The sequence below is a fragment of the Mustela erminea genome, chromosome 9, assembly GCF_009829155.1.
Source record: "Mustela erminea isolate mMusErm1 chromosome 9, mMusErm1.Pri, whole genome shotgun sequence".
Lineage (NCBI taxonomy): Eukaryota > Metazoa > Chordata > Mammalia > Carnivora > Mustelidae > Mustela > Mustela erminea.
In genome coordinates this window covers 20,299,940-20,324,893 of record NC_045622.1, presented here as the reverse complement: position 1 = coordinate 20,324,893, position 24,954 = coordinate 20,299,940, and the positions used below count along the sequence as shown (strand labels likewise).

General features: G+C 41.8%; 1 protein-coding gene across 1 annotated transcript in view; it reads right to left on the bottom strand.

The window, feature by feature from the left end:
* The window catches only part of CCDC15 (coiled-coil domain containing 15), a 79,456-nt gene extending 67,889 nt beyond the window's left edge, over positions 1 to 11,567 (bottom strand). Inside the window, 4 exon segments of the mRNA XM_032358255.1 lie at positions 4,617 to 4,808; positions 5,342 to 5,491; positions 10,768 to 10,956; positions 11,294 to 11,567. Coding sequence (XP_032214146.1) covers positions 4,617 to 4,808; positions 5,342 to 5,491; positions 10,768 to 10,947 — 522 coding nt within the window. The 5' untranslated portion in view covers positions 10,948 to 10,956; positions 11,294 to 11,567.
* Between the last annotated feature and the right edge of the window lie 13,387 nt (positions 11,568 to 24,954).

Below are 24,954 nucleotides of genomic sequence, written 5' to 3'. Positions count from 1 at the left end.
CTATGAGGATGACCTAATCGATCAAATTAATGATTAAATATTAGTGGGAAGATCAAAGATCCCATGCTGTGTGATCAATGGAACTACCTGAGATTTAAAAAAAACTGTCTGGCCACATACTCCTTAAGGGAGTTTAGATTTGTGTGAGTTTCTGATTTGTCTTTATTATCTCGTGCATATTCCTAAAATAAAACAAATTTTTGTAGCCAAAGAGCCAAACTTAAACATTAGTTTTTCAATGATAGATTACAGAAAACTTATCAGGTGATTTCACATTCTTTAACTGTTTCTTAATCACAAAATGAACTATTATTTCCAGGTTGAAAAAGCTGGAAAACCTGCACTATAAAGAGAGAATAAAAGTGAAAAATAAGGTAAGAGATTTGGTGAGAAATAAAAAGCTGAGGTATACCATGCTAAAAAATAGTGATAAACTTAATTGTGCATAAATAAAAAGTTATTTCATGGTGAGAAAGAAACAATCATCAGTTGTTCTTCAATTCCCCACCAAAATGAAGCTACCAAGGGACACAACAGAAACTCAATCCCTAGAAATAAATACCAGTCTTAACAAAAAGCACGGGGTTTGGCTAGCTCTATTTTATGGGAACACTTGGAATTTCTTCTGGTTTTATGATTATAGTTCCTAACTTTGGGTACCTAATCTTGTTTTTTGTTTTTTTAAGACTTTATTTATTTATTTGAGAGAGTGAGAGAGAGAGCATGAGACGGGAGAAGGTCAGAAGGAGAAGACGACTCCCCATGGAGCTGAGAGCCGGATGTGGGACTCGATCCCAGCACTCCGGGATCATGACCTGAGCTGAAGGCAGTCACTCAACCAACTGAGCCACCCAGGTACCCTAGGTACCTAATCTTAATCTGTCTTAGAACAGGTAGGTAATACCAAGTATTACAAAAGTGGAGGATGGGGCATGGGTGCAGAATAAGAGAGGTCCTACCAAAATCACATTTGGGGTATAGTGATATGTTCAGTTTTGATAGTTGTATTTGAAAAGAACACTGAAAAACTAAATAATATTCAGAAGAAATCAACCAAGATTATGATGACAGAAAACATTTGGAATTTAAGAATCAAAAAAGAAAAATGATAATTATAATCAAATACTTTAAGTTTCTTAGAGATGACCATGGTATTTTATTTTCTATTACTTAAGAATACAAAACTAGACCCAATGGGTAAAAATTATAGGGAGAAGAATTTGCCTCAATACATTGAAAAAATACTTATAATTTCAAGACTTCTAAAAATGAAATAGTCTAAAAAGTAGTCAGTTGCTAAGCAGTGACAGTGTTCTAGCAGAAACTAGGCATTTATATATGAGACATTATAAAAAGAATTCCTTATAAAAAGAAAGGTTAGACTAGATAATGTCATTTCCAACATTTAATTAAAAATATACATAAATTCAAACATATTAGAAACTTCAAACATACAGAGAAGTAGACGGAAGCTATACTACAAAAAAGTTTTAACATTATCAGTTCCTGGCTAATGTTTTATCTATAATGCCCTGCTTCATCTCACCCTTATTTTTTTTTTTTTTAAGACTTTATTTATGGGGCGCCTGGGTGGCTCAGTGGGTTAAAGCCTCTGCCTTCGGCTCAGGTCATGATCCCGGAGTCCTGGGATCGAGCCCCGCATCAGGCTCTCTGCTCAGCAGGGAGCCTGCTTCCTCCTCTCTCTCTGCCTGCCTCTCTGCCTACTTGTGATCTCTCTCTGTCAAATAAATAAATAAACAAAATCTTTAAAAAAAAAAAAAAGACTTTATTTATTTGACAGATAGAGATCACAAGTAGGTAGAGAGGCAGGCAGAGAGAGAGAGAGAGAGAGAGAGGAGGAAGCAGGCTCCCTGCTGAGCAGAGAGCCCGATGTGGGGCTCGATCCCAGGACCCTGGGATTATGACCCGAGCCAAAGGCAGAGGCTTTAACCCACTGAGCCAGACAAGCACCCCACCCTTACGTTATTCTTGAAGTGTACCCCAGATATCAAGTCACGTCATCCTTAAGTATTTCAATATGTCAGATGAACAGGTAAAACCCTCCAACTCCAGGATTCTATGTTTCTATCACTCCAAGACACAAGAAAATTGAAAAGTCCACTGACACTCAGAAAGTGAATCACATTCACCATTTACTCAACCACTTCTAGATAAACCAAGGGAGTTAGTGCTTGAACAATGTCTCACTGTCTAGTTCTTAGTGACACCTAGTGGATAAAAACTGCAACAGAAACAGTAAAATTAAAAAGCATCTATTGTCATGATGTTGTAGGGGCAAAAGTTTGTAGGCTTAAAGTAGTTTAGGTCACCGAACATTCTTCAGTAGTTCAACTTCTAAGAAAAAACAACAGGGTATAAAAACTTTTTCTAAGTTTTGAACATTTCAGGCTTTTCATAACCTGATTTCCTCCTACCTATCTAGCCTCATTTTCTGTTATTCTCCTCTGTAAATGAACAATTAGAATGGTTCCATCACTTATTCCCAAATATACCAAGCTTATTACATATTCTAGACTTTTCATTGTTCTACCTATCTCAAAATTCTCTTGAATTTACCAATTCAATTCACCTTATCAATTCAAAATACACATACAGCTCAATTCCACCTCTACCAGGAATTCTCCAACAAATATCTCTTTGAATTTTAAAATTTTGAATTCCCATAGCACAATTTTTCATTAAATACAGCAAATGTCTATATTATTATCTAATAGATTGGGGTCTGTTAGCTTTATATCTATGCTTGGAAATACAACCCATGAAGAGTCCTATTTCACATTTCATTGGTATCTCTACAATGTTTAACAAACACAGTATATTCGAGTATCTGTGAACTGATGTGTGCTACTTATGTATTATACAGATGAAGTAAAATCCTCACTAAGTGAGTATACCTACGAGCACCATGAAGGCAACAATTGTGTCTTTCTTCATCAATGTTCTAGCCTTATACTTCACGCAGTGCCTGGCTCAATAAATATTTGCTCAACAAATTGTTCATAATCTTAAAATGGGAAACAAATGATTTATAAAATGATTACTACAAATCAAGCAATGTCATAGTTTGGGGCAAAGAGAAAAAAATTTTTTAAGTATTTCAATATAACATGTGCTTTTTAATAAGCTTTTCCTATTGACACTAACAACACCATCAGATTTGCTTCATACTTACGACTGAGCACACAAGCAGTTACAAATCCTTTATTTTCACATTATCATCATTTTCTTTTTTCTTTAAAGATTTATCTATTTTAAAGAGAAAGAGAGCAAGCCTAAGTGGGGGAAGGGTTAGAGGGAGAGAATTTTCAAGCAGACTCTCCCCTGGGCCCAGAGTCCCACACAAAGCTTGATTCCACAAACAATGAGATCATGACCTGAGCCGAAACCAACAGATGAGCACTCAACCAACTGAGACACCCAAGCACCCCAAATAATCATCATCTACATTTTTGCTCTCCTCTCACTATCCCTAGAGATACGTTTTATTTTTTTTTTTAAAGATTTTATTTATTTATTTGACAGCAAGAGACACAGCAAGAGAGAGAACAGAAGCAGGGGGAGTAGGAGAGGGAGAAGCAGGGGGAGTAGGAGAGGGAGAAGCAGGCTTCCTGCTCAGGGCTCTATCCCAGGACCCTGGGATCATGACCTGAGCCGAATGCAGATGCTTAATGACTGCGCCACCTAGGCGCCCCTCTAGAGATACATTTCAAATAAGATAAGTATAGTTCCCACAGCAGAGTTGAAGACTATGGTATTAAATGGACTAAAAGCTCATGAACACAAGGAGAGTCGAGTGCCTGGTGTCAAGTGATTTGAGTGGATGAACCTACTTATGGTAGTTAATTTTTAAATAACAGATATGTAAGGGGTGCCCGGGTGGCTCAGTCAGTTAAGTGTCTAACTCCTAGTTTCGGCTCAAGCTCCACATCAGGCTCTGTGCTCAGCACAGTCTGGTTGAGATTCTCTTTCTCCCTCTTCCTCTGCCTTCCGTCCACACTCTCTCTCTCTAAAATAAATAAATCTTTAACAAATAAATAAATAACAGATATGTAAAATCAAAATACTAGATATGTTACATTTTAAAATTCTAATTATGTTCAGAGTTTACTATACTATTATTTGATCTATAGATCTACTTATTATGATAATCAGATTAAAGGACAGAAAAGAGTAAAAAGAGACAAAAATAATGAATGAAATTCCCGCATATACGTACCGTACCTATCTGCGACAGAGGTTAGAAATCAATTCTGTCCATATGCTACAAACAGAATAATTTACCCATAACACAATTCTAGTATAATTGGTGGGGGCAGGGGGAATCTCTGTTCTTTGACCTAAAGCTTTATCATAAGGTTGGACCCATACTTTGGCACCTTCCTTTAGATGATTCTAAACTGTCTTACCAAAAATAAAGAAATATAAAATATGTATAAAAAATAAACATTATTTCATTATTCACCACTTTACAATGGTAAGAAAAAAAAGGTAATTAAAAGTGAAGTTGAATGTGATACCTCCTAATCTCTACTTCATATCCTAGATAGATCCTGTATCTAAGAAAAATCATAGACATAAAATGAATATGTACTTACAGCCTGGGCTTGTTGTTGAAATAATTCATTCTGATTCTCTCTATCATCCATTCCATCCCCAAGCATCTGGGAAGGAGGTAACCCAGCACTTCCAATAGCAACATTCAAGTTGTCTGGAAAAACACTTGTTCTTTTAGGAGTTAAACGTGCTGGATCTGAAGACTGCATGGCTATAGAGCCTTCTTTTTCTGCCTACACAAAGGAAGAAAGTGAGATTCTTCTAGTGAGGTTCCACTCAAGCCATTACAATTAAATAATGTCTATAAGATTTTAAATTAGGGTGGGCGTAGAAAGGAAGAAGTTTTAACAGGCAAAGAAACTAATATTTATCAGGCACCTACTACATGCTAACAATTTACTTATCTAATTCTCATAACAACACTGTGAGACAAAAACCATAACATGAAGAAACTACAGTCCACAGAGGATAAGTATAAGTGTAAGTATAAGCCCAAGGTCACATAGCCAGCAAGCAGCAAAGCCAAAATTCAAACCCAAATCCAAAATTCTGACATTGATTTTATCTATTGGTAAAAGCAAAAAAAATTGTGAGTCAGAACAACACAAGAATAAAATACAGTTTCTCTACATACAAATCTACTGTCCTCCCTAGCAATTATACAAAATATGGGATCCAAAGAAAGTGATTCTCTTACTGTCTAACAGCTTATCTTGTAACACACACTTTCCATTCAATCTTTACTCAGGTTCACTTTTGAACTTACTGCTTCATAAGATCTCTGAAACTGCTGCTTTTTTCTCAGCCTGATTTGCTGATTTACTCGGCGTTTGACTTGTCTCTGAAAATGCTTCAGAGCTTCTTGTTTTTTTCTTAGCTTTTCCTTTAGTTCTTCTTCAATCATATATGCTGAAGTCTTGAAAGATGAAAGATAGAAAATAAACTTAAGTGTCAGCAGCTTTTGCCCACTAAAGCTCTGTTGTAAGCACAAATCAGTCAAGATAAAATCCTGACAAAATAATTCAGTTCTGTAATCCAGAATTCCCAGTAGAGTGAGGAAATCACAGGAGTTCAGAGCTGATAATCTAGACATAGCTGGTTGAGTACCAAGAACTCAAACCAAATCACAAACTAAAAACTGGAATTTGTGAGCACTCAAATCAAATCTTAATTTTTCATTGAGCTGACAACTAAAGTTGTCTTCATTAATTCTTATTGAACCAGTTCAAACCTATCTTATGTCACACATTTCCTAAAACTGCTCACTGCTCACTAAATATGTCCTATTGCTCACCACTCACTAAATATATCTTATTATAAAATGCCTTCATACTCAGATTTATGCTCCATTTTTAACCTAGCATGCTCTTCCTGTCATCTCTATCTAGTAAAGTAAAGTAAAAGTCTACTCATTCTTTAAGATCACCTAATACCCACCCACCTAGGACCTTCCACAATCCCTCCTCCTCCTGAGCTCTCCTGTGCTATAGAATCTCTCATTGACATTGAGAGCAACATTTCTCAAATCCCCCATTAGATTAGGTACACTTTGAGGACAGGAAATGTATTTAATTCTCCCTTGTTTCCCCTACAGCATATAACAGAGAGCCTTGAATATAAAGGCACTCAATATTTATGTAATGTGCAATTCCAAAACATAGTCTAAACAATCTATAATATTTCATCCCATTTGAGTCCCTGATCAGTATTCACTTCCTTGAAGTGCTCTGAATAACCACAGCCATAATTAAAAGCAATTAATCTGCTACAAGACAAGCGCTTTAACTAAGAAGGTATTCTTATCTCTTATATTAAAGATGAGGAAACTGGGGCTCAGAAAGATTAATCTTTAGTAGTAGCCCAAGATACTACCTATTGCTGTCAAGTAGCAGAGCTAGAAGTATAGCCCTATACTGCACTGTTCTTCTCTTGACTGTTTCTCTTTCTTTTTTTTTTTTTTTTTTTAAAAGATTTTATTTATTTATTCATTTGACAGACAGAGATCACAAGCAAGCTGAGAGGCAGGCAGAGAGAGAGAGAGGAGGAAGCAGGCTCCCTGCTGAGCAGAGAGCCAGATGCGGGGCCTGATCCCAGGAACCTGGGTTCACGACCCGAGCTGAAGGCAGAGGCTTTAACCCACTGAGCCACCCAGGCGCCCTGACTGTTTCTCTTTCAAAAGGAATCTTCAAATTAAGTAAACTCATACTTCTCTTGAGCCCTTCTTCTAACACAGTGATTCCAAATTTTAGTTCAGAAGGTGCCCAAATATTTCATAGGCGGTCATTAACTCTCAAAATCAAATGAATCTAAGTTCCAATTAAAATTAAATGTTCCAAGAAATCTACCCCATATTCTATACAACTATATACCCATACCATAGAAGTACAGTGTACAAGTATCAAAGAACAATTAGGTAAAACAATTCCAAAGGAGAGCTATAGGTAGTAAAGCCTGAACAACTGAGTGAAATTAACTCAAGTCCCAGAAGTCATCCTTCCTCTTTAACTTCCATTATCTGTCTGCTTCCTCTTTTAACCCCATACTGAGATTATCAAACATCTTATTGAAGTATATGACTAACTCCAAACTGTGAATCTCAACTGTAAACCAAAGATTAAAGTGTACCATATTTTAGAAACATATTTTTCTTAGGAAACACCATTATGTAAGTCCACCAAACCCAAGAACATTGTCCCATGTTCTGGAATGTTAGGAGACACCCAGAGACAAATCAATTTGAGAAATACAGGGTTAAGCAAAAATGAATACTGTTTCAATTGTACTAACTAACTCCTCATAGACTTTTTGAACCCTAAGGCTTATCCAAGGGGGCAATATATACAATGAAGTGTTTCTCACAACAACCAAAGAACATTTTCTGGATAATTCACATACGATGGAACTGATATTTAGATTATACAGTAGTCTCCAAAGATGATCCCTTCTCCCCACAGTGAATCAAGCCTCCCAGTATTTATGCTCTTGTGTAGTGATCTCCCATACTGAACGTTGTCTGGCTCTATATATCCAACAGAATGAGGAGGAAGCACTGGCTCCATGACTTCTCCAGCAAGGTCATAAAGCAACTTCCACCTACAGCTCTTGTAGTGATCACCCTAGCAGAAACCAGCCACCATGTAAGAATTCTACCTTAAGACTACCAGGCTGAGAAGAAGCCCAAACTAGCCAAGTAGAGAGGCCGCATGGAAAGAGAAAGCGTCCAGCAAGCCCTAGCCATTCTAGTCATCCTCAACCAAGTGCCAGATATGTGAGTGAGAAAGCCATCACGGACTTTACAGCCCAGTAGATGCCAGATGAAGAACCAAGAAATCCAACAACAGCCAGAACCAAGTAAACTTGTCCCAGACATCTCCAGCTGTTTTAGCTGTCCCAAATGAAGCTTCAGACACCATGTTGCAAACAAGCCATTCCCACTGTGCCCTGGCTGAAATCCTGACACACGGTATCTTTTGGTTTATGCCACTAAGATCCAGGTTTGTTACATAATAGATAACCAGATAAATTATAAAATAATGCAATAGCCATAAGTGCTGATAAAACAGCAATGTATTTTGATGCTAATTTAATTAATGGAAGGGGAGGGAGGTCTGAAGCTATGGAATTTTTAGGAATCTTGACAGCTCCTTGAAACTTTGGGGACAAAAATGACGAGGGGTTTCCCTTTAGCATAAGCATGATATTAGGTCTACCATGCTTTAGAAGTAAGTATCCGGCATTTATTCTGAACTGACAAGAGCTGTATCTGTTAATAAGAGTGGATTCCCCAGGGGCGCCTGGGTGGCTCACTGTGTTGAGCCGCTGCCTTCGGCTCAGGTCATTATCTCAGGGTCCTGGGATCGAGTTCCGCATCGGGCTCTCTGCTCAGCAGGGAGCCTGCTTCCCTTCCTCTCTCTGCCTGCCTCTCTGCCTACTTGTGATCTCTCTCTGTCAAATAAATAAATAAAATCTTTAAAAAAAAAAAAAGAGTGGATTCCCCAGATAATGTATGCTAAACCGGTGAAGAGTTCTATGAGATGCTTGATCAAACAGCCTTTGGCTGGTACTGATCAGAACTTTTTTTTTTAAAGATTTTATTTAATTAATTAATTACTTCTGAAAGAGAAAGAAAGAGAGAGAGCACAAGCAGGCAGAGTCAGAGAGAGAAGCAGGCTCCCTGCTGGGCAAGGAGCCCGATGCATAACTCGATCCTAGGACTCTGAGATCATGACCTGAGCTGAAGGCAGCAACTTAACCGACTGAGCCACCCAGGCTTCCCCTGATCAGAATTTTTTAAGTGAGGGAAAGGAGATACATTTATACTTTTCCAAGACCTGCATTTTAATTTAATGTTTGGGAACATGAGATTCAATTCTCCTTAACATAGTAAAAGAAATTTGGGTGGTTTTTAGCCATTTTGATGCTATATTACAAAGATGTCATAATTTGAGCAATGAAAAAGAGGTGTCACTAATTTAAATACCAAAATATCTTTGTATCAAATCTTACTGTTTCTTCTGGGATACATGTTAAGACATTTATCCCTCTTCATTCCTACTTCAACCATCCTTTTTCGAGACTTTCCCTCTTTATTCCTTACCACTAAACAAGTCTTGATGCCATACTTCCTGGCTAAATTGTAACAATTACATCCTAATTTTGTCCCCCAGAAGCCAATATATCCCTCACCTCAAAAAAATTTTGAAGCAATTAACCTAATCAAACACTCTTTTATTAAGAAATTCATCTCTAAATATTAAACCATGAATGAAGTCAATCCCTTATCCAAAATTTCATCCGGTTCCCTACAGCTCCTATTTTCTACAATTCTATTGAACCACCATCCCCCCTACTAAGCTTCCCACTCCAATCAATCTAATCTACCCTTAGAATCCTGATACACCTTGCTCACTTCCCACTCTCCCCATTCTTGAGAGAATCATCCTCCTTCTGTAGCTAAACTCATTAAACTTGCCTGAATCGCATCAACCCAAAGTCTTATCTTTATTCTTTAAGTATCAAAGTCAGAGCACTTAATCATATACTACTTAGATACTTAAAATCCTTTCTAGAATTAGGCAGAAGAGGAATAAATGAATTGTGTACATACATACAAAAAATAAAATTAATGAATATATGACATTGCTTTGCTATTTAACATTTATTTTAAACAAGTCTCATTTCTTCTCTGAGATCAAGGACAACTCATATTTTTCATCATATGTTCAGCATTTTGTTGATACAGTCAGAAGAACCTTCACACAATTTATGCATTCCACTAATTAGGCATCAAGATAAAGTTGGGGGAATGATAATAAATGACATTTTTCCTGTGCTCTGGAAGTTCACACTCCATCAGGGAAAGCAGATATGTAAATGACTTACTATAAATATAATGTGGGAAATGCCACAATAAAATTTCAAAAAGTAGCTAAGGGGCACAGTATTGTGAAAGACTATCAAAAATACTCTTACAAAACTGTCCTCCTGTGTCAATTAGCACATATGAGTTATTATGTAAACAGGCACACAAGTAAAACTTTGCAAAAGTTTCTTTTCATCTGAAATGCTGTTCCCTACGATCTGTACTTATAGCATTTCCATTTTTTAAGGACTAACATGGACTATATTTCCACATCCATTCATTCAATGAGTATTTCCTTAAGACTTACTACAGGATAGGAAAGGAAGGAACCAAGAAATAGAAGTTCCCTGTCCTCATGAAATTTATACTTAAACTTTCTCAGAATCCCAGTCAGAATTAATGTATTCTTTCCTTATTCTCTGTGTCTTTGAATCTTCCTGAATCTCTACTACACATTACTGACTTCAAGCAATCAACGTTTTCTTAAGTGTGGCAACGGTCATCCCTACTACGTTGCAGGGTGTCTGCAAGATACAGACAGTATCCATGTCTTGTGTACAGCAAGCAATCAAAAGCTTGTGAAATTATTTTAAAAAGGGGGGAGGGGGTTGTGAAATAAACAATTTTGGCAAATAGGTGTTTGCTCTACAATCCTAATTCAAGAACATACCTATTTCCAGTAGGAGAGAAAGGACATCCCCAGATAGGACTCTTCATCCTTACCTAAGCATCAAGGGTTAGAGAAGGCTAACATGGGGGGAAAAAAAAAAGAAAGAAAGAAGAAAAATGGGGGAGGAACCCCACTACGTTTGCATCAAACTGACACTCACATATGCTGGGACTTCCGAGCTATCTGGCAAGGCAGGTTCCACCCATGCCCCAACTGGCATTATAGCCTGGTTCCTCTCAGCCAGCACGGCCAACACGTCCTTGCTCTTCAGGGGGTTTAAGGCCAGAGGCACCCTGGCGGTATTTCGAGGCTTCTTGAGGGGGGCCATACTTCCTGGCATCTGTGACTCCTGGGTAGGAGAAAGGAGAAGCTTAAAACCTTCAAACGACTGCGCTAAAAGCTCAACCTCCTAAGCCATGAGCACAGGCTCCAGAAAGGGAGAGAAGCCTGACGGGCAGTCGAAGAACGAGAATTCTGGAGAAGGAAGGAAGGAAAGAAGCGGAGAGAAGTGGGAAGAAACAGTAAGGAAAAGTAAAAAGACTGCCTTCTGGAAAGAATGGGGATGAGGCGGGAGAGAAGGAATCTACTGAGAGAACGAAGACGGTGCCCCTCGGAGACACCGCCAGGAAAGGGAGGAACCACCGCGGCGGCCAGAAGGAAAGGGGCTGGTAGGGTTGGGTGGGAACCTGAGCCAGAGGCAGAGTCCAAATAACCGGTATCCGGTTACGGGGGGAACCGCTGAACGCCGAGAAGTCCCGGGCCAGAGAAAGCCTGTTCCTGAGGCCTCAGGGGTCCCACTCCTGCTAAAATAGTAGCACCGACCCACTGCGGGCGGGCCGCTCGCCACAGAATCAAGCTATTCCGGACACTAAGGTAACTGCATCCAGTAAACCGCCACTTTCTGGAGGGCCGCCCCGCTCCGCCCTTCGGGGGCCTTGTAGCCGCCCCTTCCGGTCTTGCGTCTCCTCCCCCAGGAGGGGAAAGCGTGAAGGGCGGGACTTCGGGCTCTGCCAGAACGTCACTTCCGCTTCGTGTCTGACGGACGGGGCGGAGTATGTGAAGGCTGGAGGGACTGGGCGAGAACGGGTGGGTTCGCGGGGATGCCTGGTTGCCGGCGGCCGAGGTGTTGGTGCTATTGTACTTCCCACACGGAGACCAGCCCAAATCTTTCAGGAAGGGGTTATATTGAACTGAAAAACGCTGACTGGGAGGGGCAGGGGTCCCCGCAGAGGAAAGCGGGAGAAAAGGATGGAAAGAGGTGGGCCTGGCAGGGCTTCCTCGAGGAACAAACTAAGCTAACAGTAAATCATACCGATCCTGTGCACCCCTTGTTACACTTATAAGGCTATTTAATGCATATTCTTATATTTGAACATCGCAGCCTCGCCAGCGGACACCCTCTCTACTCCAAGCTCTGATATAATTCTGGGACACTTCATTATCCCTGTGAAATACCCGTTCGTTCATTTATTTCACATATAATTGAGAACTTTTTAAATGCCAGTCCTGTTCTGGGCACTGGAAAAATATAGCAGTGAACAAAACAAATATCCCTTGTTCGTGGAATTTATAATACAATGAGTAAGTAAAGGTGTCTGATGCTGATGAGTATTGTAGCGTAAGCAGAGAAAGAAGACGGGGTGTTGCAGGGATAGGAAATGAATTTTTAGATAGGATGACTACAGAAGGTTTCACTGAAGTATTTTTTTTTTCTTTTTTAAGGTTTATTTATTTATTTGAGAGTGAGAACATAAGCAGTGGGGGAAGAGCAGAGAGAGAGGGAGCCCAGTACTCCATCCCAGGACCTTAGATCATAACCTGAGCCAAAGTCAGACACTTAACCAACAGAGGCTTCCCCCACTGAGGTACTCTTGAGCAAAGGCTCCAAAGCTAACTCCCATGATCTGCTGGAATAAGCTACTATAATCTTCCAAGGAGAGTTAAGTGTTCAGGTAGAGGGGAGCAGCAAGTACAATCATTCCAAAGTAGGGTAGTAGTAGTGGTGGGAGCTTATGGAGGTTCTCCTCTGACTGCTCCCTTTTCTCTGTAAAATAGCATTATAGTCAGCCTATAAGATGGCCTCTTATGGTCTCCACCTCCTGGTATTCACACCCTGTGTAGTTCCCTTTTACACTGTACCAGTGTTGGTGTGCGTAACCAATAGAATATGGCAGAAGTAATGGTATATCACATCAGAGATTAGGTTGTAAAGGATGCTGTGTTATTTCTCTCACTTCTTTCTTGCTCTTGCTTTCACTCTCAGATCACTTAATCTGAGGCCATTTGTGTCGCAAGCAGCCCTATAAAAAGGCCCACATGACAAAGTACTGAAAGCTTCAGCCAAGAGCCCTGTGAATAATCTTGAAATATTGTTATAACAATCTTGTTATATTGGCCAACAGCTTGACTGTGACCTCATATAAGACCCCGAACCAGACTCTGCACCCAGAAACTATGTGAGATAATATTTGTTGTTTTAACATGCTAAATTCAGGGGTAATTCGTTACACAGAAAGTGAGAACTAATATAAGTAAGAATCAATTAATATATAGGAAGGATCATTGGAGGTCCAAGGAAGAAAGATAAGGTACGAAATAGTTGTCCAGAAGAGTAGAACCAAAGACCTGTACAATTGCCTGATGGTCTTAAGGACCCATGATTATGAATTTCAAGTAAGACTAGTCAGGATGGTTGAGCATTTTTCTTCAGGCATATGAATGGTTACAGGCATAAAGCAGGTGGAAAATTAATTTTAATCAGGGTTAAGGCTTTACTAAAATATTACTATCAAGCAAGAAATGAAGATTTAAGGAGTTGAAGAGAGATTACTTTGAGGGAGTAATTAAATGACTGACCATGAAACTTAAAATAGATAATAAGGAAAAGGGAGGACAAGTGGGATGTAAGGAACATTGTAAAGTTAGTACAATCCAGAGACTGAAGGTTCCAGGAGGTCTAAGGTTTTTATAAAGCAAGATTCTGGAAAGGATGTCCTGAAAAAGTAAGAGGTGGGAATCCAAGAGTGGGATGCTTGAAACTGAGGGTGTGGAAGGGTTGCAGATATTTGTACTGTCAAAGTCCATGGTATGACTAAGGGAGGGAATGCCAAGATAGGTTAAGGTCACTGGATAAAAAGAGGTCATAGAAATGAGGGGGTCAAAGCATTGGATGGACTATTCCCAAGGTTACCAAAATCACCAAAATATATAACCAGAATAGTGTTGGTGACCAGGAACAATCGTCTTCAAGGAATTTTGAGAAAAGACCTGGAGGTTTGTAGAGGAGAATAATTGGAAAGCAGTGAGTGGTATGGTCTAACAACATGAGACTCAAAGTGAGGGGTGAAGCTAAGAAAAAGGGGAGAGAATAGTTTATAAATAGCAGTGAGCAGGAAGTTAACCCATCCCATCTCCACCCAGAGGAGTAGGGAACAGAAAACAGCGCCCTTTGAAAGGAGGGAGGGAGGGAGAGTGATTGGCATATCTCCAAAATGCTCGCTCTCTCTCTCTCTCACACACACACACACACAGACACACACAGACACACAGACACACACACACACACACACACACACACAGCTCTCAGCACTGGGAAGAAATGATTAGGTGGCTCCTTGCTTTCTCTAACCTCTGGCTCCAGGTCTCTGCATCCCACTAGGTTTCATATGAATCCATACTCTTGTTACAGCCAGGAAGCTCACGTCTGGGGCTCTGTTCCCATTTTCTGACCTTTTCACCCAGTTTATCTTCTATATGGCCAGAGTTAGTTTCATAGCAGGGAATTATTTGCTCAGGAATGTCTGTTTTCTTTAGAAACTTAAAAGAACCTGTGTTTCTGGCACCGGAGTCTTGAGGTCCTGTAGCACAGAACTCCTCACCAGAGCTGGATTATCTCTGATGTGTTTGGCTGGGGGATCCCTGGCCATCTCTGCACAAAGCCCTGAGTCACTGGGTCCTTGGCAGCTGTCCACTCTACACAGAATTGATTGTATGATGAGCAGTGGGGGCAGTTTGCTGTTTGGTTGCCATTATCCTATTTGTGGCTAACAGATTCACAATGGTTACAGATCAGATAACTTGGTCACCAGTTATCCCATGAGGGCTGACCCCAAGGAAAATTTCTATACAGGTAGGAAACCTGCCAATTCTGGTCTCATGGGATCTGGATATTGGGAACTCAACCCTAGGCAGCTGAGTTATACCTACTTTCACTCTCTTCCCCAAACTTGAATTGGATTTCCCAGGACTAACCAATGTTCTGGGCTATTTCCTGAAAGTAGACCATAGCACTGTCCTTCTTTGATCTTCTTCCTCAGCCACCTCTCCAAATAACCTAACTGGAATCATTGGTGAGGGTCCTTCCGCCTGCCTCTGCAGACCAGGTTTTTGCAACAGCATTTCATCATAAATGTCACCAGTAGCAGATCACTCAGATGTCTCATTAGCATGTGCTATCCTGATCTTTGCAAAAGATGCTCTAATTTTGGATTAGAGCATGCAGAAGTCTTTCTCCTTTCTCTTGATGAATGATAAAATAAAATCAATATAGGAATCACAGCATCCTGTGCCAGGATGGACCCAGAGATGCACTTCCCAGATCCCCCTTCAAGGAAGGACTTGTTGGCCCAGCTTTTGGGAGCATTGTTGTTTTTCCAGCATTCAGTTCCTTCAGGGACTGCCTCGGCTTTCAGATTGCTGCTTTCCCTTCACTTTAAGGAGCAGCCATGTCCGGTGACTGATAGATACAGAGATGTAAAGGCCCAGTGGTTTCTGCCTGACTTGGGACAACTGATGGGTCATCATTTCAGCCTCAGAGCTGCCTGTGGGGTCAGCTGAAGCTATCTGGCCTGCACCACAGCTCAGCTCCTCCCTCTGCCCACTCCTGCTTCCTTTTCCTTTCCGCAGGTGTCAGTTTCAAACACACTCCTTGATCAAGGAGTTCTGTTTCTGAGATTCTGTTGCAGAACCCACTTCCTGGAGAACACAACAACCATACTCTTGGAGGGTTGTGAGATCTCAGGGACCAAAACACTGGCAGCACTCAGGCCATATAAGCCCTAAAGTGAAAAACCACAGTCTTGATCATTATTCTCTTCCTTTCCATCAAAGACACCTGCAATATTTCAAGGAGATGGTCCAACCACAGGTTAAAGTCTTTCTTGTTCCCTGTTCACACTTAAGAGCCTCTGGATTAAGCTAACTCTCAAGGCTACCCTGCCTTCAGATTTTGTAAATAGGGGAAAGAATGATACTCTTTATCGTTGATGTCAATTTGCATCAGGCTTTATACTGTTTTTAACGTAAAGAGCCCTGAGATGTACAAAGAGAGAGTCAGTTGATCGAGAGGAGAATGGCGCAGAGACTTAGGAAGATTCAGAGTTACCTACAAAAATTGATTCTAGGAGCTGCCTCAGTGTTTGGGCCTCTCCTTTGATGGTAACTTCACTGGGTTATCTGTTCTGCGAAGCCAAAGAAACTTGCCTTTGTCTTAATATAAAGTAAGTTTGGTCAAAATGATTTTATCTATCTATAGTTGTTATCTATATGATTCACCATGCTTTTGACTGTTTTTGAAAATGTACTCCTAGGGTGCCTGGGTGGCTCAGTGAGTTAAAGCTTCTCCCTTCAGCTCAGGTCATGATCCCAGGGTCCTGGATCGAGCCCCACATTAGGCTCTCTGCTCAGCAGGGAGCCTGCTTTCCTCCCCCTCTCTCTGCCTGTCTCTCTGCCTACTTGTGATCTCTGTCTGTCAAATAAAGAAATAAAATCTTAAAAAAAAAAAAAGAACTTCTAAAATGCAGAATTTGCAATCATTAAAGATAATTTAAAATTATTTTTAAAATCTTTAAATTTAGGGCGCCTGGGTGGCTCAGTGGGTTAAGCCGCTGCCTTCGGCTCAGGTCATGATCTCAGGGTCCTGGGATCGAGTCCCGCATCGGGCTCTCTGCTCAGCAGGGAGCCTGCTTCCCTCTGTCTCTCTCTCTCTGCCTGCCTCTCCATCTACTTGTGATTTCTCTCTGTCAAATAAATAAATAAAATCTTTAAAAAAAAATCTTTAAATTAAAAAATTTAAATATATCTTTAAAATATGGTGCAGGTTTTTAAAGCAATGTCAGAAGAGGAATTTTAAAAAAATGTTTTATAGAATAAGTAGCAAGGCACTCAAGGTAACTATTTGGGGAAAACCAAGCCATTAATTTGTGGGTGTTCTGCTTTGATTGCTTTGATAATCTGCTATTAGTAGACACATTTTCTACATCCCGAAGCTCTAGGGACAGCATATGAACAGTGCAGAGAACAGAGCTTTGGAAACAAACTTGGGTTTATATTCTAGCTCTGTAATTTACTTTCTGTGGTCAAGTCATACAATCTGAGTCTTTGTTTCTTCATCTGTAAAATGGGAGCAAAAGCTGACCATTCAGAACTTTTCTGTGAGAATTAGGGTAATATATATACAAAATGCATGATATGTAATAGGTTTTTTTTTTTTAAGATTTTATTTATTTATTTGACAGAGAGAAATCACAAGTAGATGGAGAGGCAGGCAGAGAGAGAGAGAGGGAAGCAGGTTTTCTGCTGAGCAGGGAGCCCGATGTGGGACTCGATCCCAGGACTCTGAGATCATGACCTGAGCCGAAGGCAGCGGCTTAACCCACTGAGCCACCCAGGCGCCCAGGTTTTTGATATATGCTTGTTAATTTTTTATTTTTAAGGTATCAGGATAGAAGTCATCTCTTGTACCTTTAGAAGATTTTGATTTGTCTACCCAGAGTCCCTTCTCCAATTTTTTTTTCGGGTAATGGACTGATCCACCCATGACTGTGGGGGTAGGCACGTAGGCCAGCCTGGGACGGTATCCTAACCAGAACAGAATATAATGATTGATCCAGAGCATGTCACACGTGCTAGGCAACCACAGTCCTTCACCAAGAATTTTTTTTAACTATCTTCATCAAAAGTCTTCTCTCTGGATGACAAGAAGCACTGTCCTGTATGTTAGCCAGTAGCTACATGTGGCTGTTTAATTTTAAATGATTTAAAATTAGATAAAATTTACAATTCATATTCTCAGTCCCACTCGCCACATTGAAAGTGCTCAATAGCCACATGTGACTAATAGCTACTGCACTTGGCAATGCAGATACAGAACATTGCCGTCATCTCAGGAAGTTTTATTGGACAGCATTGAAAATCTATAGCATCTGGCAACCATAACCCCACCAAAAAGTATAAGAAAGTTTGAGAAAATGAAGCTGACACCAAAAGCTAAGCAAGAGATGAGTAATAACCAATATAGCTTTTAAGTATCTTCATTCCAATGATCCGAGCTCCCTCCAAAATTTCATTACACAGGGGTGCTTGGGTGGCTCAGTGGGTTAAGCCTCTGCCTTGGGCTCAGGTCAGGATCTCAGGGCCCTGGGATAGAGCCCCGCATCTGGCTCTCTACTCAGCAGGGAGCCTGCTTTCTCCACCTGCCTCTCTGCCTACTTGTGATCTCTGTCTGTCAAATAAATAAATAAAATCTTTAAAAAAATTTTCATTACACAATACAAGAATTTTCTCCTTTTTTGCTTCAAATCGTTCACAAGGAACTTATATCACAACAAAAAGTCTTGATGGGGGCGCCTGGGTGTCTCAGTCGGTTAAGTGTCTGCCTTCAGCTCAGGTCATGATCTCAGGGGTCTGGAATAGAGCCTGGTGTCGGGCTCCCTGCTCAGTGGGGAGTCTGCTTTCCCCCCCACCTCTGTCCCCTGCACCTCTGCCCTTCTGCCCCTTATGCTCTCTCTCTCTCTCAAATAAATAAAATCTTTAAAAAAAAAAAAGAAAGAAAGAAAGAAAGAAAGAAACTTTGTTTCTCCCCCTGTTGAGCTCCCACATCACACATTCATCTTCTTAGTGTTCCTGGACTAATTACTGGGGACCCAATCGTTCCCTTGCTGATGCGGCTTTGTATTTTAGGTCCTCTTGTCTGCCTTATCCTTCTTTGTTTTACATCTTGCTTCAGAGGCTTGCTGTATTCTACTGACTTTTTACATCTGGGCCCGACTTAAGGCAACCTCTTTGTGGAGTGTGGTGTATATAAACACTAGAGCAAGAAGCACAAGCTGAGTCTGGACCGGACCAGCTTACAAAATACAGGACTTTAAACAGGCTACTTAGCCTCTCTGAGCTTCACGATCTCTTTGGGGAGAAAAAGAAGTCCTGCACATAGAATTGATAGAAGATTAATGAAATTATAATTTAAAAGGCAATGTGTAAGTGGCAATGCGAATGTATTGGCAATTACACTTGCTTACAGATTGAAATGTAACTCTCCCAACTATATGTAAGTGCCTGCACAGGAACCATGACTTCCATTCCTTTGGAATGTGCCACCTTTCCCCTTTCCCCCATCCCACTCCTCTTATTAACCTCTGGAATGTGGAGCCCTCTTCACACTGTAGGGAATTATTAGATGCTGGCCAGCTGATTTCCATTTCTGTGCCTCCCTCAGTGGGAGGAGAGGGGGGCGAGGGGAGGGATGGAGAGGCAGGCAGTGTGGCAGCAGATCCTTCCGCAGGACATGGTTGGTGGGAGGACACCATCTGAGGATCTAGAAGAAGGGAAACAATGAAGGCTTTCATGAGTTGGGGGTAACTGTGGCTTCCCCAGGATTTTTTCAACCTGTTTTTATTCGAGTACTTACAAGAACAGAACTCCAGAGACGTTCTCTAGAATGTCCTCACTGCATCTTAAATGGGTCAGCAAAAGCAAGATCTTTCCAACATTTCAATGCCCATTAATTTCCCCTCTTTGTTCTTTTGGAGAGTGCTGAATAGGGCGCGATCAGCAACCATGGACACAAGCCTGAGTTTCTCCCTGTTTCTGAGGGGGTGGGAATTCTATTCAGAAGTCAAATAGTTACTCTCAGCATAAAAGGCTTTGATGTTTTTCAGTTGGCCAGCTCTGAAATAGGGGGAGCACCTCCCCTCCACCTCACTGAAATTCACCCGGGACCTCTTACCAACCGGATATCACATACTTCTCCCAATACACCCCACACTTTTTTGAGATACCATCTGTCTGCAGAAGGCTTTTCCTCTGAGTAACTCCTCACATTTACAGATATCCGCAGGCAGAAAAACTAAGGGTTCAGGACGAAGGCCCTGGCAAGGGCAGGAGGAAACTTTTGACCCAATCTCCACTTTCTATTTGATATTTCTCAGAAGTGACCTGGAGTAAGGCTACCTAGGAGAACTTTAAAAAGGAGAAGGAAAGACAAAATGTCCTTTGGGAGGACCATTCCTTGCTGTCCAGGTCCAAAAAAAAAAAAAAAAAAAAAGCTTGTTTTGTTCCAAAGAGAGCTAGCTAATCTGTCTCTTGTTTAGTGCTTGCCGGAGCAGCTGGGTCGTGCCTCCTCTCAACACAAAGCCTCACACAAATTCCTTGTTTCCCAGGCAATGCACTGCAGCTCTGCAAATTCTCTGGCTGATGTTGGCATCCTGATTCCGCCCTCTCTCTCCCTTCTGGCAAATTGAACTTATGACAGGAACAACTCCACCACCATTCACGTACAAGTTTATGGAACCAAGAACCAAAAGCAGCTTCAGCAATAATCAGGGACACCAGGGGTGTGCAGAGAGGGCCACCTCACATTCTGGAGCTCATTCAGAGAGCTGGTGCTGGGGGCAAAAGACTAGACCAGGACCAAGACTTGTACGTGGGAAGTGGATTCCTACTGCTGAGCTAGGGGGTTGGTGAGAAGCCCAAGCTTTGTGGGTGATCAGCCTGCATTTCTAATCCAGGTTCTGCCACTGAATAACTGTAGGATCCTGGTGCATTGTTAACTTCTCGGAATTTGAAATTTTCTTGTTTGTAAAGTGGGGTTATAATGTCTACCTAAAAGGGCCACTGGGAGAATTAAATGAACAAATAGATATAAAGTGCCTGACGGAGTGAGGAGTAGCTTACACACACACACACACACACACTCTCCTATATTACTTTTCTATGCTGCATAGCAAGTTGCCACAAATTTAGCAGCTTAAAACAGTATACACCTGTTATCCTATAGTTTCTGCAGGTCAGGAGTGTGGTCATTGCTTCACTGGCTCTGTTCAAGGTCTCACCAGACCTCAGTTAAGGTGTCAGCTGGTTGGCATTTCTCTCTGAAGCTTCAGGGTCCTCTCCCAAGCTCCCTGGTTGTTGGGAGAATTCAGTTCCTTGAGATTGCAAATCTGAGGTCCCTACTTTCTTGCCAGCTGATGGCAAAGGGTCGCCCTTGGCTCTGAGCCTTTGCTCATCCCACGGTTTCCATCTTCAAAGCCATTAGGACGACAGTCTCTCTCTGGTCTGCTGAGATGAGTCTTCCATGGAAAAAACTAATCAATGGAGTGGCTATCCTACCACCTTTGTCATGTTCCATCAGATAGAGGCACACACATTCTGCATTTTGTGCATTAAACTTTTCCAGAACTTTTGAAGAAGACAGAGGAGGAAGGGTTTCACAGCACAACTCTGCAAGCTGTTCTTTGATTTTCTTCAGCTCCCCCACCATATGGCTCTTTCATTCTCTCTTTCCTTCCTGACTTCTCTCCCCTCTGCTTGTTACCCACCCCCCAATTCCTGTCTCTTTCTAAAGCACAGCAGTTTATCTTTTTGTTCCTCAACCTTTGATGCTTAACCTTACATCCCACTCCCTGTGATGTATTTAAATCTTTTTCTGGCTAAAGACAATTCCCTAAGAGGAATTTTGGTGCAATTTGTTGGAAGACTTCTTTTCACTCTGCTACCAAAGACGATTTACAGTCTAATGCAAGAAAAGATCTGATTCAATACCAGGAAGTGAATGGAGAGAAAAAGAGGAGAGTGTTAAATATAAAAATTACCACTGATCACTATGGTCAATATGGCCAGAACCTCTCCAGTAAGATCATCAATGCCAGTGCGTTCTTCCTAGAGCCTGGAGACAAAGAAACAAGCCAGCTGGGTGGAGATGTTCTTAAATCTAATGGTCGAATTATTAAAATTGGTACTTACCTACCAATGTGTGTGTGTGTGTGTGTGTGTGTGTGTGTGTGTGTGTGTGTGTGTTACTTCTTCTTGCCTCTACAATAAAGTAACTTCAGGAGTCCTCGGTTGGACTTACATAAGAGTTTCACTCTGGGCATGTTACGTAACTTCTTTGTCCCTCCACTCCCTCATCTCAGAAATTAAGAGGTGGGAAAAGGTAATCCCGAATGTCTCTGGCTGTGGAGTGAATCTACTGTTCTGCCCTTCCTGCAAGACCTTCAGTTCTCTGAAGTCAGAGCTCATTTTTATGATCCCCCAGCCAGCTTCCCCCGCCCACCAGCATTTCCCATAAAGGTCTATGTAGAGTGGTAACTTATTCAAAATAAGGCATTGCCTCCTGTCCTGGGGGTGGAACACTTGTGAGTTTACGTTGACAGGTGTGTGTGTGTGTGTGTGTGTGTGTGTGTGCATGTGTGTTCTGGGGGCTCCATTCTGAGCCTCAAGGGCACCATCTGGGTGCTCAGCACAGATGTCTGAGTGCAGCAGGCTAGGGCTGCCATGGGTGCAAGGGTGAGGAGTCCAGTCTCAGCGCCCCAGTGGGACCAACAAAGAGTGGCCAGAAGCAACTGTGCACAGCAGAGCCAAGAGGACTGCTCAGGAGGGGACAGTGTCTTTGGAAATGCATCTGTGAAGTGCTCAGAGGAGAAACGGGCCCGGGTCTTGGCTCAGGAAGGGCATTACCATTGGCAGTCAAGCAGTCCGTCTATATCATCTACTTCAACCGCTGCATTAAGCCTCGCTCAAAAGTGGGCCCAGTGAGGAGGCTCATAAGAATGAAGAGTTACGGTCCCTGCACCGGAGAATCTCCCAGGTTAATGAGGAAATGGCCTCGGTAATATTTTCTGATCCCAAAGTGGGACACACAGACCTGATGTGGGAAACAGAGGCAAAAGAAAAATTATTAAATTTCCTTACCCACTGACAAGCCCTTACAACAGGCAGAGTGACATTCCTCTAGGGACTCAACGGCCTGGCTTTGCTAAGGGCAAAGGGCAATCCTAGCCTGTATACCCCCAACCAGGATCCTGTAGGTCTACTTTAACAATTCCTTTGGAAACTCTATCTCTAAACCCTCCAAGATAGTGTCAACAATCATTCCCAAGCATATGGCCCACTGATATACATCTAAAGGGTCTCACAAAATGGTTTTATTACCATGAATAAACTCCCCCCCCCATAATAGCTGGCCCCTCAAGGTCCTGGAAACCTTGCTTCAAAGATTTCTTAGAGACTTAAGCCATCCCTCACCCCCTCCCAACTTGCAAGTATATAATGGAACACTCCTCACAAATCCTGGGGCAGCAGCTCTTTCTGCCCACGGGTCCTGTCCCCGTGCTTTAATAAACCACCATTTTGCACCAAAGACATCTCAAGAATTCTTTCCTGTCCTTCAACTCCGAACTCATCAGACCGACACTTATAAATAGACATTTGACGTTGAAGAAATGTAATACTTAGAATCTGGATATCCCCATAAAATCAAAGACTAGTCTACCCTCAACAATTAGATGAGACAGACACACCCAAGGAACATATGCAAGGTAATGGAGGACAGCTGAGATAAACGTTATGTTATGTGGAATCAAGTTGGCTTGACCTTATGTGTATGTAACCCAGTTGCTTATCTGATGAGGAAGGCCCTCCCCACCCCCACAAAGTGAATCCCAGTTATTTCTGGGAATTCACAAAGATGTGCCTCATATGTACTCCCAAACTGGTCTGTCAACGGTAGTCGATATTTGGTGCCCTCCCTGCCCTCACGCCCCTGTCCCAGCTCCCTGACCTTGTATCCAGTCGCTTAAGGAGTGCCCCGCCTCCCCCCCATCAAGTTCTCATCCCTGTCATATTCAGCAACTGTTTGCTGAGGACCTACTATGTGCCAAGTCCTATATTAGGCCGTAGGACTACAGAGACCAGTAAGACATAGTCCTTCAATCAGAGCCCTCACTGGTTGAAGAGAGAAAGATGTGTAGGCCCATAACATAAGCTCCTTTAGGTCTACTCATCTTAGAAGGACGTGGAGAAAAATTGCAGGATTGCTCCTTGGATACCCAGACACGCAAAGCAACCACAGTCCCTTTATGCCTTTGTGGCTGGCTGCTGTGACCCGCCACCTGTGCCCCCTCACGGCCCCCAGGCAGCAGAGAAAAGTTACATATTAATCCATCCTGGTAAACTCATTCTGACCCATCTATTTTGACATTATCTTGAGGAGGCTTGGTCACTGCTGGAACAACTTATGTAACTACTATTCAATGTGTTTAGTTCCCTCCCCCAACCCAGCTCCTGTCTAAGGAGAGTTGGGGTGAGTGCATGCGGTATGGCTTAGGAGACCTCGTGACAAGGACGGAGCTGGGGTCTGTGGATGCGTTTGGCATTTTCCCTACTCCCTGCTGAGCCACATGCCGACCCTTCCCCAGGAGCTGGCAGGTCCCAGGTGTTGCCAGTTCTTTGTCCTCTGGGCACTTCTCAGTCCCCTTAAGGGAGCTTGTGAATACTTTGGGTCACTTGCGTATTCTGTATGGATATAAGGAGCTTAAGGTCCACCCCTAGGGAAGGGGAGGGGAGGATGCTGAGAAGTTTGATTCCGCCTAGGTCTCCAGCTCTCACATTTTTCTTGCCATCGTCCTTCAGGCTAAAAAAAGGTGGCCTCCAGACTTTCTATTTCCTGAACATCATATCCTCCTTTACCCTCAGACAATAAGCCTCAAGGCCTAGCCCTCACAGACACAAGAGGCCTTTTATCTAGACTATACAGCAGAAGAACTCCGTGAGTCTGTCCACAGGTTGCTCGTGATAGGTGGAAGTGATAGTTAAAGGAAATTAAAATATCCTTTGTTCTTTACAAAGACTGGCTCATAAGCCTTTTGTCTTGCTGCTGCCTCTCAAACACTGTTTTAGATGTCAGAAGCTTAATCTTGACTTTTTCCTTTTCACTGTAGGTCTACTGAAACCACGCTAACTTTTACCACAGGCAAAAGTCTAGGGAAAAGTCATAGACACAGAAATGCAAAAAGGAAGAAAAAAAAAAGAAAAAGGAATCTTTATGTATTTCAGAATATTTTTTTGGAGTTCCTTCATGAAGCTCAAAACCAGTGCTTCTCTCCTTGACTCTCCAACCTTTGTCTCAGATGAGCTCTGCAATGAGTCTTCCGTTCTCAGAAACTGGCCTACTCAGGCTTTCTCCAATATGGAACAAGACTCCTTTGAGAGGGAGCTACCGCATTTACAAGACTAAGACCAGGCTCGGAGACAACCAAGAGGGGAGCTGTAAACTTTGATCTCATCAAAATAT